We start from the raw sequence: 12,352 nt of genomic DNA on the forward strand, positions 1-12,352 counted from the left end.
AAAAGAGGCTGGGGGAAGCGAAAACGCCGAAACAGCAGCCGGCTCCTGAAAAACGATGATTCCACGGGTCACCTTTGCTGCTCAGACATGCTTGTGTCACCTTTACCTACTGAAACACAGCTGGAGTTTGCGCTAGGGAAGGGTAATGGGGGTTGCAGATCCTGCCCTTTCTGTTCCTTTATTATTGTGCGGTGGTGGTGGTAACGCACTTGGCATTTCCAAGGTACTAGAATCAAGTGTTCAGGAGCCAGCCTCACCTGTTCAGGCTTCATTCCAGGCGGGGCACATGGGACACGGCCTTAGATACTGTCAGCCCCTTGGTCCGTATAGCCTAGTATTGACACTGACTGGCAGCAATGGTTCTTGGGTTCCAGGCGGGAGTTTTCCCAGCATTGCCTAGAGATGCCTGGGATTGAACCTGGGGCCTTCTGCATGTGAATCGTTTATTTTGCTACTTATCCAACCATTGCCTCGTTCCAGTTTGGATGTGGATAGGGAGACATTTTTCTCCCCCTCTCAAAACCCTAGAACCCGGGGTCATCCCATGTAGCTGATGAATGGGAGATCCAGGACAAATAAAAGGAAGGACGTCTTCACACAGCGCAGAGTTAAACCGTGGAACTCACTGCCACAAGATGTGGTGACGGCCACCCATTTGGATGGCTTCAAAAGGGGGGTTGGATACATTCCTGGAGGAGGCGAAGGCTATCCAGGGCTACTAGCCCTGATGGTTGTGTGCTACCTCCAGTATTCGAGGCAGTAAGCCTGTGTGCACCAGTTGCTGGGGAACATGGGTGGGAGGGTGCTGTTGCACCGTGTCCTGCTTTATGGGTCCCTGGTTGACAGCCGGTTGGCCACTGTGTGAACAGAGTACGGGACTAGATGGACCCTTGGTCTGATGCAGCAGGGCTCTTCTGATGTTCTTAGGAACGGAGAACGAAAACATTAAATAGGGTAGCCCTATAAATAAGCCCAACAAAAGTTAATGCCCTGCTGTTCTTTTGGTTTTTTTTTTTACTAGCTTGCTAAGAGGCTATTAGTCTGCTAAGAAGCTAGAAGCCTGCGTTGCCATGTGGGTCATGGGAGGGGGGAAATTGCCACTCCTCCGTGATCAGCATGGCAGTGTAAGCAGCTAGCCTCTTAGGTGGCCATTTATTTATTTTTTAAAAAGCCATCTGCCAACCAGAAGAAGGCCAGAGAAATCCTTTCCCCCCCCCTCCCCACCCCATGTGAGCTCAGTGCATCTCTGTGCTGGTTTCAGAGGAAGGTACTTTTCTTCTTCCACGGCTGCCACGGAAAGCCAGCTGACTACTTGAGGAGGGATGGAGCGCTCTGTTTCTCTTTAACCAGCTTGCTCCCTCGTCTGCATGGAACTCCTGGTCCCCTATGGCAACCAGGCAAGTTGATAAATATAAACCTGAAAAAGGAGTTATATTTTGGGACTTGAGGACGTGCATGCTCTCTTCAAACGGTCCTTTCATGCTGAGGTTGCAGCCCGTCCTGAACAAAATCCATGGATTTCATAGGCTCCTATCCCCTCTTGGGGTTTCTAATCTGAGATGACTAATACCTGTGGCTGTTTATTCATGCTTCCTAGAACAAATGCAGGTCAACAGAATTTGATGAGGAACACATGCTCTAATTAAGAGTTCGGCTTATTTAGTGTTGAGAAAAGAAGAGGGGGAAGGAGACCTGGCGAAATCCTTTAATGCACATTCCTTAGGGAATATGGGGATCAGTTGCTCTTGTATGTAGAAATCATTACACAAGCAGTAGCCAAAAACATTTAGGCTGGATATTAGCAGAATTTTCTAACTGTGAGAGTGCTGGTGAAAAGCTGTGCCCAGGCTTCTTGTGAAATACTCAGCACATGCGTGTCTTTAGCCACATTCCCATGGAGTGGTAAGCCTGGATTCTGATGAATCCTGGCTTACCATTCCATAGCAGTGTGGTTTAAGAATCCTGGCTTACTGTGAATCTGATGAATCCTGGCTTAATGTGAAGCCTTGGCTTTTACTTGGCTCCTCGACTAATGTGAATGGATAAACAAACCAGAAATGGTTTATTTAGCATGGCATCCAAACCTGTTATTCTGGCTTGCTGCTCCCTTTACAAGCCAGGATCATGAACTGGGTTTGATGTTGGCTTACGAATCCTGGCTTATCTGGGAGCAACAAGCCAGGATCCTGCAAACATCAAGCAAACACTTTTGTGCACCGCCCAGAGGGCTTCGGCTATTGGGCAGCATAGAAATGCAGTAAATACACAAACAATACTGATTTGTCTAGCCACTCATGCGATTAGGAACAGCCAAGTAGGAGCAAATGGTTCATTCACATTAGCCTGGATTCACCAGAATCCTGGCTTATTGTTCCCTGGGAACATGGCCTTAGAGTGTATGAGGTGACTGGATTGGATTAACCAAGGAGGTTCTGTATGTAAAATGGAGAGAGGTAGCCCTCTGATTTTTGTGTCGAAGGGTCCACAATTCCACCTGTGATGGCAAGTATCTTACCGCCGTCCAAGCAGGATCAGTCCTGGAATTCCTCCTTACCTTGAAACTGGGAAGGAAGTGGGCTATTGCCCCAGCAGACAGTACCCTGTTCTTCAGCCCAGCACTTCTCCCAGAGTGGCTTACAAAGGCCATGAATAAAACAGTATTTTGCCCGCAGGTTTCGAATCTAAAAGACAAGGCACAAAAAGAAAAGGGATTGGGAGGGAGGAGAAAAAAAGCAGACCCAGACACTTGTTTTACTTGCAAGGTGACCACTCCCACCCTCAGAATAGAATCATAGAATAGTAGAGTTGGAAGGGGCCTACAAGGCCATTGAGTCCAACCCCCTGCTCAGTGCAGGAATCCACCCTAAAGCATCCCTGACAGATGGTTGTCCAGCTGCCTCTTGAAGGCCTCTAGCGTGGGAGAGCCGACCACCTCCCTAGGACATGGGTCCCATTGCCATACTGCTCTAACAGTCAGGAAGTTTTTCCTGATGCCCAGCCGGATTCTGGCTTCCTGTCACTTGAGCCCGTTATTCCATGTCCTGCACTCTGGGAGGATCGAGAAGAGATCCTGGCCCTCCTCTGTGTGTGACAACCTTTCAGGTATTTGAAGAGAGCTCTCATGTCTCCCCTCAGCCTTCTCTTCTCCAGTCTAAACATGCCCAGTTGTTTCCAGACCCCTGATCATCCTCATTGCCCTCCTCTGAACACGCTCCAGCTTGTCTGCATCCTTCTTGAAGTGTGATGCCCAGATGACCACTCCCACCCCCAGAACAGGTAGACCTGCTGCTGGCTGCTTATGGTTTAAGAACAGGCCTCCAAGGACGAGCCTTGCATCCTTCACCGGGTCTTTGTAAAGGGAGAGGAAGGATCTGGCTTGGCTTGTGAAAGCAGAAGACGCTGTGCTTCTGAGTCTGGGGACTCATCCCAGCAGTTGTGCTGTTCCTCAGAGGACCGTGGGAGCGCAACATGACTGCTGGGATGATTCCCATGCCCCTCTCCACCCCCAGGTATAACGCTGGGTTGCAGGGCCAGAGATTGTCCCTGACCTCTTGCTGAGGTTTGGAGGCGCAGCGCAAGTAACGGAGAAGGCAGCCACCCGTTGTGAGAGGTCCTGAATCCTGATGACCACAAACGGTCAGTCAAAATTTCCGGACCCCTGCCTGTCTACAAGCAAGACAGGCAGTACAATACAGTACAATACAAACGAGAAGGATCTTGGAATTGTTGTAGATCGCAAGCTGAATATGAGCCAACAGTGCGATATGGCTGCAAGAAAGGCAAATGCTATTTTGGGCTGCATTAATAGAAGTAGAGCTTCCAAATCGCGTGAGGTCCTGGTTCCCCTCTATTCGGCCCTGGTTAGGCCTCATCTAGAGTATTGCGTCCAGTTCTGGGCTCCACAATTCAAGAAGGACACAGACAAGCTGGAGCGTGTTCAGAGGAGGGCAGCCAGGATGATCAGGGGTCTGGGAACAAAGCCCTATGAGGAGAGACTGAAAGAACAGGGCATGTTTAGCCTGGAGAAGAGAAGATTGAGGGGAGACATGATAGCACTCTTCAAATACTTAAAAGGTTGTCCCACAGAGGAGGGCCAGGATCTCTTCTCGATCCTCCCAGAGTGCAGGACACGGAATAACGGGCTCAAGTTAAAGGAAGCCAGATTCCAGCTGGACATCAGGAAAAACTTCCTGACTGTTAGAGCAGTGCGACAATGGAATCAGTTACCTAGGGAGGTTGTGGGCTCTCCCACACTAGAGGCCTTCAAGAGGCAGCTGGACAACCATCTGTCAGGGATGCTTTAGGGTGGATTCCTGCATTGAGCAGGGGGTTGGACTTGATGGCCTTGTAGGCCCCTTCCAACTCTACTATTCTATGATTCTATGATTCTAAGATGTCTCACGCCTCGTTCAGGCAAAGTTCCTTGTGGCTGGTGGTGGGTTGGATCTCATGACCTCTGACGTGTTCGGTTCTGACGTTCTACGTGGGACGCGACCTCAGTGGCTTGTGTTGGGGCTCCGTTCCTTTCCTCTTCGCTCTTAATTTCGTCGTTGAGAATTTGAAAGAAGGCCCTCAGGCCCTCTCCCTTCCAGACCGCAAGCAAAGTGTGTTCTGCTTCTTCTCTGTCTGGTGGCCAAGGCGGTCAGAGCTCGAGAGCTTCCCTTCGTCCTCCTCTGCTGCTTTTAAAGATCAAGAACGTAATTTCCTGGGTTCCTGTCCAACCAAGCCCATTTTTAATTCCATGAGACGCCTCTCTAGATCTCGGTTCATTGCTGTTGCAGTCTGCAGACTCCGATAACGCCGGAACCATGTTCCAACATATTAAACTTTTAACATCCTCAAGATTCAATTAATCTTATCTTTACAACTCCCAATTACAGGCACTAATTAAGTGAAAGTAGCATATAGTAGACCGAAGAATGTGGCATTAATCATCAGCTGCCTCGTAGCCATGAATTAGTTCTTTCCCAAATCCTCCTGCACATTCCCAGAAGGAATGGAATAGTTCAGTTCCCTTTCTTTCTTTTAAACGGTGGTTAATCCCACAAAGGAGTGTTTGGATCTGGATTAATTTATACTCATTTGTTTCATGTTAAATAGCTTTTTAAAAATAAAAGAAGTCCAAGATAAGCAAAACTGAATTATTTGATCATTTCAGTTTAAAGGGCCATCGTTGTGGCTTTGGTCAAAAGGGTGTGGGTCATATTAATAGATTTCTTCTTATTTTAGAAGAGTGGGACAATGTTTTTCTTTTCCTGGAAAACGCGTGTTTTTGATTCTGTCCTAAGCTGCCAGTTTAAATCCGCTGAAAACGTGAAGTCTTGAAGCCGCCTCCTGTACAGGTTTTCTCCCCGGACGACCTTCTGACATTAGGCGCCGAGTCTTCAGATCGCCCCAGAGGGAGAGAAATCACTTTGGTCGAGAGAGAATTTGGGATATGATTTCTTTCCTTCCTTCCATTTTGAATGTTTTGAAGCCACCGTTTTCAGAGACGGAAGTGGGCTTCATGGGGGGGGGGGGGGGGGAGGCACAGGTGTTCGATAAGGGAAGCCCAATCCCCTGGCTTTCGGTACTGCAAACGTCCTTTCAGCTATTGTAGAGTTGGCTGTGGGTAAAGAGCACCTAAGGGATCCTGCCTTTTTTTGGTCATGGCCCCCAGGCCCCCTGCCTCCTGCAAGACTTGGACGAGGAAGGTTTCCCGGAAGATAATATAGGGGAGCTGTCCCCTTCTCACTTGGGCTTCCATCCCGAGGCCTTGCTCATTCCAACATCCTCTTAACTCCAGGGACTAATTTCCGGTAGTGTCCCCATCTCCTCAGCCTTGTAGTTACCAGCGGCTACAGAAGTAGGCAAGAGAGCTGGGCGACAATCATACTTTCTGTAGGCCTCTACAGTAGATAACCGCCTACACACAGACACACACACACAAGAGTGATTTGAGTGCCTCATTAGAATATTTATCCAGCAATGTCTTTGACTTAGAATCATAGAACAGTTGAGTTGGAAGGGGCCTCTAAGGCCATTGAGACCAACCCCCTGCTCAATGCAGGAATCCACCTCAAAGCATCCCTGAGAAATGGCTGTCCAGCTGCCTCTTGAAGGCCTCTAGTGTGGGAGAGCCCACCACCTCCCTAGGTCAGGAAGTTTTTCCTGATGTCCACCTGAAATCTGGCTTCCTGTCACTTGAACCAGTTATTCCGTGTCCTGCACTCTGGGAGGATTGAGAAGAGATCCTGGCCCTCCTCTGGGTGACAACCTTTCAAGCATTTGAAGAGTGCTATCGTGTCTCCCCTCGATCTTCTCTTCTCCAGGCTAAACAGCCCCGGTTTTTTCAGTCTCTCTTCATAGGGCTTTGTTTCCAGACCCCTGGATCATCCTCGCTGCCCTCCTCTGAACCCCCTCCAGCTTGTCTGCATCCTTCTTGAAGTGGATGCATTACCAAGATGAGGCCTAACCACGGCCAAATAGAGGGAAACCAGTACTTTGCACGATTTGGAAGCTATCCTTCTATTAATGCATCCCAAGATAACATTTGCATTTTTTGCTGCCACATTCCAAGATCCTTCTCGCTTGTAGTATTGCTGAGCCAAGTATCCCCCATCTTGTAAGTGTGCATTTGGTGCTGAGCTCTCCCCATGCAAGCCTTTCTTCCCAACTCCAAAGCGTAGAAACGTGACTTAAAAGGAAAATTGAGATGCTGAAGCAGCCCAATTCTGCAGCCAGTACTACACTTAGTGGCATTTTCTTCACTCTTGTGGAATCACAGCATGCGTTCAGCCCCTCGCTCTAACTCCTGCAGTGTTTTCCTCAGGAAGGGAGTTCGGGAAGGAGCTGAAATGTGACTCCCCCTTTTATGTGTCTCGCATAGACAGCCTAACACATCATATTGGTGTTAGCTGAGCTGAGTCCTTTCTGCCCCATGGGAGGGAGCCCCTGCCAGCCACGCAAAAGAGGATGAGTGCATGTCTAGAAAATAGAGCAGTGGAGATCTTTGGTTGTCCTTTGACTTCACTGGAACACATTCCTCCTTCTGGAAAACAATTGGCCAGTGTTCTTTAGATCACATGTGACACAGGCAAGGTGCGCCCTCACAAACAATACCGTCAAGGACACCTAGCTGGTTTACCTTTGGCCATGTCAACACAGTTTTGGAGCAGTTCTATCCACGAAGCCCAAACGCTCAGGGAGGTTGCAGAATCTCCTCCTTGGAGCCTTTAACAGGGAGTCTCCTGGGGATGCTGAAATAGGCAATGTAAGGGCCCCAGGGACAAGGGCTGGGCTTATTTTTGTTCTCTTCCAAATCTGAGCTTTCGTGGCCCCTGGTTGAGGAGGAGAGATGCATTTGAATTCCTCTGTATTAACCTTGAGTGGGATTGTCCTGATGCATACAGAACGGTTTGCAGAAGTGTTGCAGTGCTCCTGACAAAAGACCTCTTTGTTGATTCAAAGCATTGCGGTACTTCCTTGTAGATGGGGTCCCAAACCTTGAGCCCCCAGATAACGGTGGACTGCAACTCCTGTCATCCCAAGATGCAGAATAACGGGCTCAAGTTACAGGAAGCCTGATTCCAGCTGTACATCAGGAAAAACTTCCTGACTGTTAGAGCAGTATGTCAATGGAACCCATGACATAGGGAGGTGGTGGGCTCTCCCACACTAGAGGCCTCCAAGAGGCCTCCCCAGAGAGGTCCGCCTGGCGCCTACACTGTACTGCTTTCGTCGCCAGCTGAAGACCTTTTTATTCTCTCAGTATTTTAACACTTAATTTTAACTTAAATTTAAATTTTACTGTTCTAACTCTGTATTTTAATCTTACATCAATTTTGCTGCGTGGTCTTATCCTGGTTGTGCTTTTTATACTGTATTTTGTAATTGTGCTTTTAACATGTTGGTTGTTTTATGATGGTTTTAATTTTTGTGAACCGCCCAGAGAGCTTCAGCTATTGGGTGGTATAAAAATGTAATAAATAAATAAATAAATAAATAAATAAATAAAGAGGCAGCTGGACAACCATCTGTCAGGGATGCTTTAGGGTGGATTCCTGCATTGAGCAAGGGGTTGGACTCGATGGCCTTGTAGGCCCCTTCCAACTCTGCTATTCTATAGTTCTATGATTCTGTGATCCTTTGTTCTTTGAACTGCAGTATCTTCTAGTTCAGGAAGGTGCGGGGTGAAGGATATGGGCCTATGACTTGCTGCTGATATCTCCACAGAGAAAACCTTGGCCTCTGTGTGAGTGTGTAGAAGCTCACAAACCGGCTTTCCAAGTCAATGCGGAACTTGAGCTTCAAGGTTTTTAAAATGTCAGTATTGCTAATGAGCGCTTTTGTCTCCCCTGCCAGGTATGCCATCCCTCCAGAACATGGCAAGCGCTTGGAACGACTGGCCAAAGGTACGTTTGTGTCTGCTGGCTGCATGATAATTGTCTTGCTTATTCAAACATCTTCTCAGAGGCTAATTTTGGCAGTTTGAGCCTGTAACTTTGGCCCATTTCAGATACTAAAAAATGGAAACCCCACCAGGGGTTACATGTATGTGGTCTTTATATATGACATGCACATTACATTTGTCTTCTGTACACAGTATGTTACACAGAGTGTAGACCAAAGTCTCTGCTTGCTCAGGAGTTGGCATAGAGCTTTTCTCTAGGGTTGGCGCTTTTATTTCTTCTAGCTGAGGCTTTGAATATGGATCAGAAAGCGCTTTGTTTGGTTAGAAGGTGTTAATTCATCTCCCCCCCACACACACACTTTTTCCTGGTTTGCATGTAATGGCAATCCAGAGCACCTCTTGAGTAGGTATTGTCGTTGAATCATGGGTTGTTGTTAAAGCCATGATGAACTGTGAGGGGGGTTGTCATTATGTGCGAACCCTGCACCATGGTTTATTTATTTATTTATTTATTTAAGAATGTTTATGCCGCCATTCAGCCAAAAAAGGCTCTCTTACAAAAGGATTTCTTGACAGTCCCTGCCCACAGGCTTACAATCTAAAAGACACGACACAAAAGGAAAGGGGATTGGGAGGGAGGAGGAGGAGGGGGGAAAGGAAAGCAAACTCAGGCACTACAATCTTAGTTGCAAAGTTCAGCATTACAGTTGGCAGCAGGAGGGAGGGGCTCTCAGCTGGAGCTGGACCCAGGCACGGTGGAGAGGTGCCTGGCTGCTGCTTCCTCCCTCACTGGTGGCCTCTCCAGAGACAGTTGGTAGCAGGAGGGAGGGGGCTCTCAGCTGGAGCTGGACCCAGGCACGGTGGAGAGGTGCCTGGCTGCTGCTTCCTCCCTCACTGGTGGCCTCTATGGTTTAACTATAGGTTGATAAGCACAAACAACTCAAAGTTAATCAACCAGCAACAAACCATGGGTTCTCTTCTTGGGCTGTTCATGTTTAAGAATCTATAGTTAAACCATAGTGCAGGGTTTGCACGTAATGACAACCCACGATTCAATGGCAACCCATGATCAACACGTACCCTGGATTGTTGTTAGGTGTGCACCAGATCTTTTGAGCCAGAGTCCTTGGCCTTCTTAACTGCTGGGGTTATGAACAGCAATTATGGTTGCATGTGATCTCTTTGCTGAGGTGTCTCCTTGAAGAATCGAGGTGCACGCCTAAAACTCCAGCTGAGTTCTGTTATGAACTCTAGATATTTATTGAAATTTCACTCCAGGTTTGGCATCATGGAGAATTTGGAACCAATTGCACATCTCAGTGTAACGTCCACCCAGGACAGGCCACCTAGATGTGCTGGTAGAACTTCGCCTGCCCTTGCCGGAATAGCAGCGGGGGTTGTTTGTCTGGATATTTAGATAGCAGTAAGAATTCAAGACCTGGCCTTTGCCCGGGGACTGAAATAGTATGAGAAGTCTTCCTGTTTTAAATTTGCAGCAGGTGAGTTGGAAAAGCTGCGGCAGAACCTAGCAACCTGAGTGAAATGTCAATGTGATGCCGGTGTGCATGTGGTGCATTCTTTTGAGGGCGTCTTTTGGCGCCTGAAACGTGCACAAAAAAAGCGTTGTAGAGATTTGAGAAGCTGCGAAGGAATCTTAAAGCGTCCTCAGCCCCCCGCATGGTTTTTCAGTGCCGCGATTTCCTGTTTGAAGCCCGGGAATGAAGTACTTGCAGTTCCCCTTTGAGGGCCAGGGCGAAGCAGGGAGAAAACCCTTCCGAAGCTATTTTATCGTCAGGCTTCCTGACTCACTTCTTTGTTTAAAGAAAACAAACGCCCTCTTCAAGCAGTTTGTAGCATAAAAATTTCATACGGATATATCGAGCCGTGCCAGAAGTCGGCCTTCCCTCACCTGGGGCCCTGCAGGTGGGTTGGAGATGATGGAAGTTCTTCTGGCTGGGGATGATGGGCACCAGGTTGGTGAAAGCTGCAATGAACAGTTTACTCTGACGCCATAACCCAAACGTTAAAAGCAAAACAGATAACCAATCCCTTCCGAAGAGCTGCTTCTTTCCTCGCTTCTGGAATAGCAAGAGTAAAGAGGCCGTGCTGGTTTCCCTGGGCAGGACGTGCCTCAGACAGACACAGCGATAGCAGTAGAAGCTCTTCTGCAAGGGCTCCTTTAGGTCACCAGAGCCGAGGTACCGACCATTGATGGCTGCAAAGGTTGACGCCTGCGCTTTAAATTGTGTTTCCCAATGGATTCCCCCATGATAGAGGTGTACACAATTATGCACAGAGTGGAGAATGCGGAGAGGGAGACATTTTTCTCCCTCTCTCAAAATACTAGAACCCAAGGGGGTCTTCCCATGAAGCTGATGGGTGGGAGATTCAGGACAGATAAAAGGAAGGACTTCTTCACACAGGGCAGAGTTAAATTAGGGAACTCACGACCTCAAGATGTAGTGATGGCCACCCATTTGGATGGCTTCAAAAGGAGGTTGGATCAATTCCTGGAGGCGAAGGCGATCCATGGCTATTAGCCCTGATGGTTGTGTGCTAGCTCCAGTATTCGAGGCAATAAGCCTGCTGGGGAACATGGGCGGGAGGGTGCTGTTGCACCATGTCCTGCTTTGTTGGTCCCTAGCCAATGGCTGGTTGGCCATTGTGTGAACAGAGTGATGGACCGGATGGACCCTTGGTTTGATCCTTATGTTCTTACGATTTGGATGAATTTGTGTAAAGCTCTTGTCCCCATGGAAAGTGGGTTTTGGTCTTTTGGTGATGATGGCCAGCAAGGTAGCCTTCAGTTTGCTGCCGTGATGTTTATCGGACCCTTAACAATGCAGAATGCCTCCCTAATAAAACATTTCTCTTTCCTTCATTTGTATCTGGCCCGTTAAATAACAAACACCATTCATATTGATTGCGGAGCATTTTTCATTTAAAAAGTGCTTACAGGTTCAATAATTGTGGATATAGCAGGGCATAATTATTGAAGTTCTCTCTTCGTGATGTATATAACAAGGCATGTGCTGGTTCAGCTGGCAATCTTGAGGCCTGGATGTCTATTTGTGGGGATGGAAGTCTCTTCCCCCTTCCTCCCTTTCCCCTTTATATTATCGACTCCATGACATCCTCTCACCCTGCCTGAAGAACACAAGGCCATCGAGTCCAACCCCCTGCTCAATGCAGGAATCCACCCGAAAGCATCCCCGACAGATGCTTGTCCAGCTGCCTCTTGAAGGCCTCTAGTGTGGGAGAGCCCACAACCTCCCTAGGTAACTGATTCCATTGTCGCACTGCTCTAACAGTCAGGAAGTTTTTCCTGATGTCCAGCCGGAATCTGGCTTCCTGTAACTTGAGCCCATTATTCCGTGTCCTGCACTCTGGGAGGATCAAGGAAGAGATCCTGGCCCTCCTCTGTGTGACAACCTGAAGAGTGATATCATGTCTCCCCTCAATCTTCTCTTCTCCAGGCTCAACATGCCCAGTTCTTTCAGTCTCTCTTCATAGGGCTTTGTTTCCAGACCCCTGATCATCCTGGTCGCCCTCCTCTGAACACGCTCCAGCTTGTCTGCGTCCTTCTTGAATTGTGGAGCCCAGAACTGGACGCAATACTCTAAATGAGGCCTAACCAGGGCCGAATAGAGAGGAACCAGCACCTCACGTGATTTGGAAGCTCTACTTCTATTAATGCAGCCCGAAATAGCATTGGCCTTTCTTGCAGCCCTATCGCACTGTTGGCTCATCTTCAGCTTGCGATCTACAACAATTCCAAGAACCATCTAGTCCAGCACTCTGTTCTCACAGTGGCCAAGCAGCCGTCGACCAGGGATCAGCAAAGCAGGCCTCAGTGCAACAGCACCCTCCCACCCATGTTCCCTGGCACCTCCGATACTGCCTCCGTTTTAGTGGCTTACTTATTGCCCCCTTGTGCCGCCCCCTCGTAGAATATGAAGG

The 12,352-nt window shown here is 48.3% G+C and overlaps 1 protein-coding gene across 2 annotated transcripts in view; it reads left to right on the forward strand.

Annotated features, from left to right (window-relative positions):
* Window positions 1-12,352, forward strand: part of KDM4B (lysine demethylase 4B) — a 189,602-nt gene that overhangs the window by 69,398 nt on the left and 107,852 nt on the right. For both annotated transcript variants that reach the window (XM_063147035.1, XM_063147034.1), the window contains exon 6: window positions 8,344-8,393. In XM_063147035.1, coding sequence (XP_063003105.1) covers window positions 8,344-8,393 — 50 coding nt within the window. The remainder of the gene's footprint in view (window positions 1-8,343; window positions 8,394-12,352) is intronic.

This window comes from Elgaria multicarinata, chromosome 23 (assembly GCF_023053635.1).
Source record: "Elgaria multicarinata webbii isolate HBS135686 ecotype San Diego chromosome 23, rElgMul1.1.pri, whole genome shotgun sequence".
In the NCBI taxonomy this organism is placed as follows: domain Eukaryota; kingdom Metazoa; phylum Chordata; class Lepidosauria; order Squamata; family Anguidae; genus Elgaria; species Elgaria multicarinata.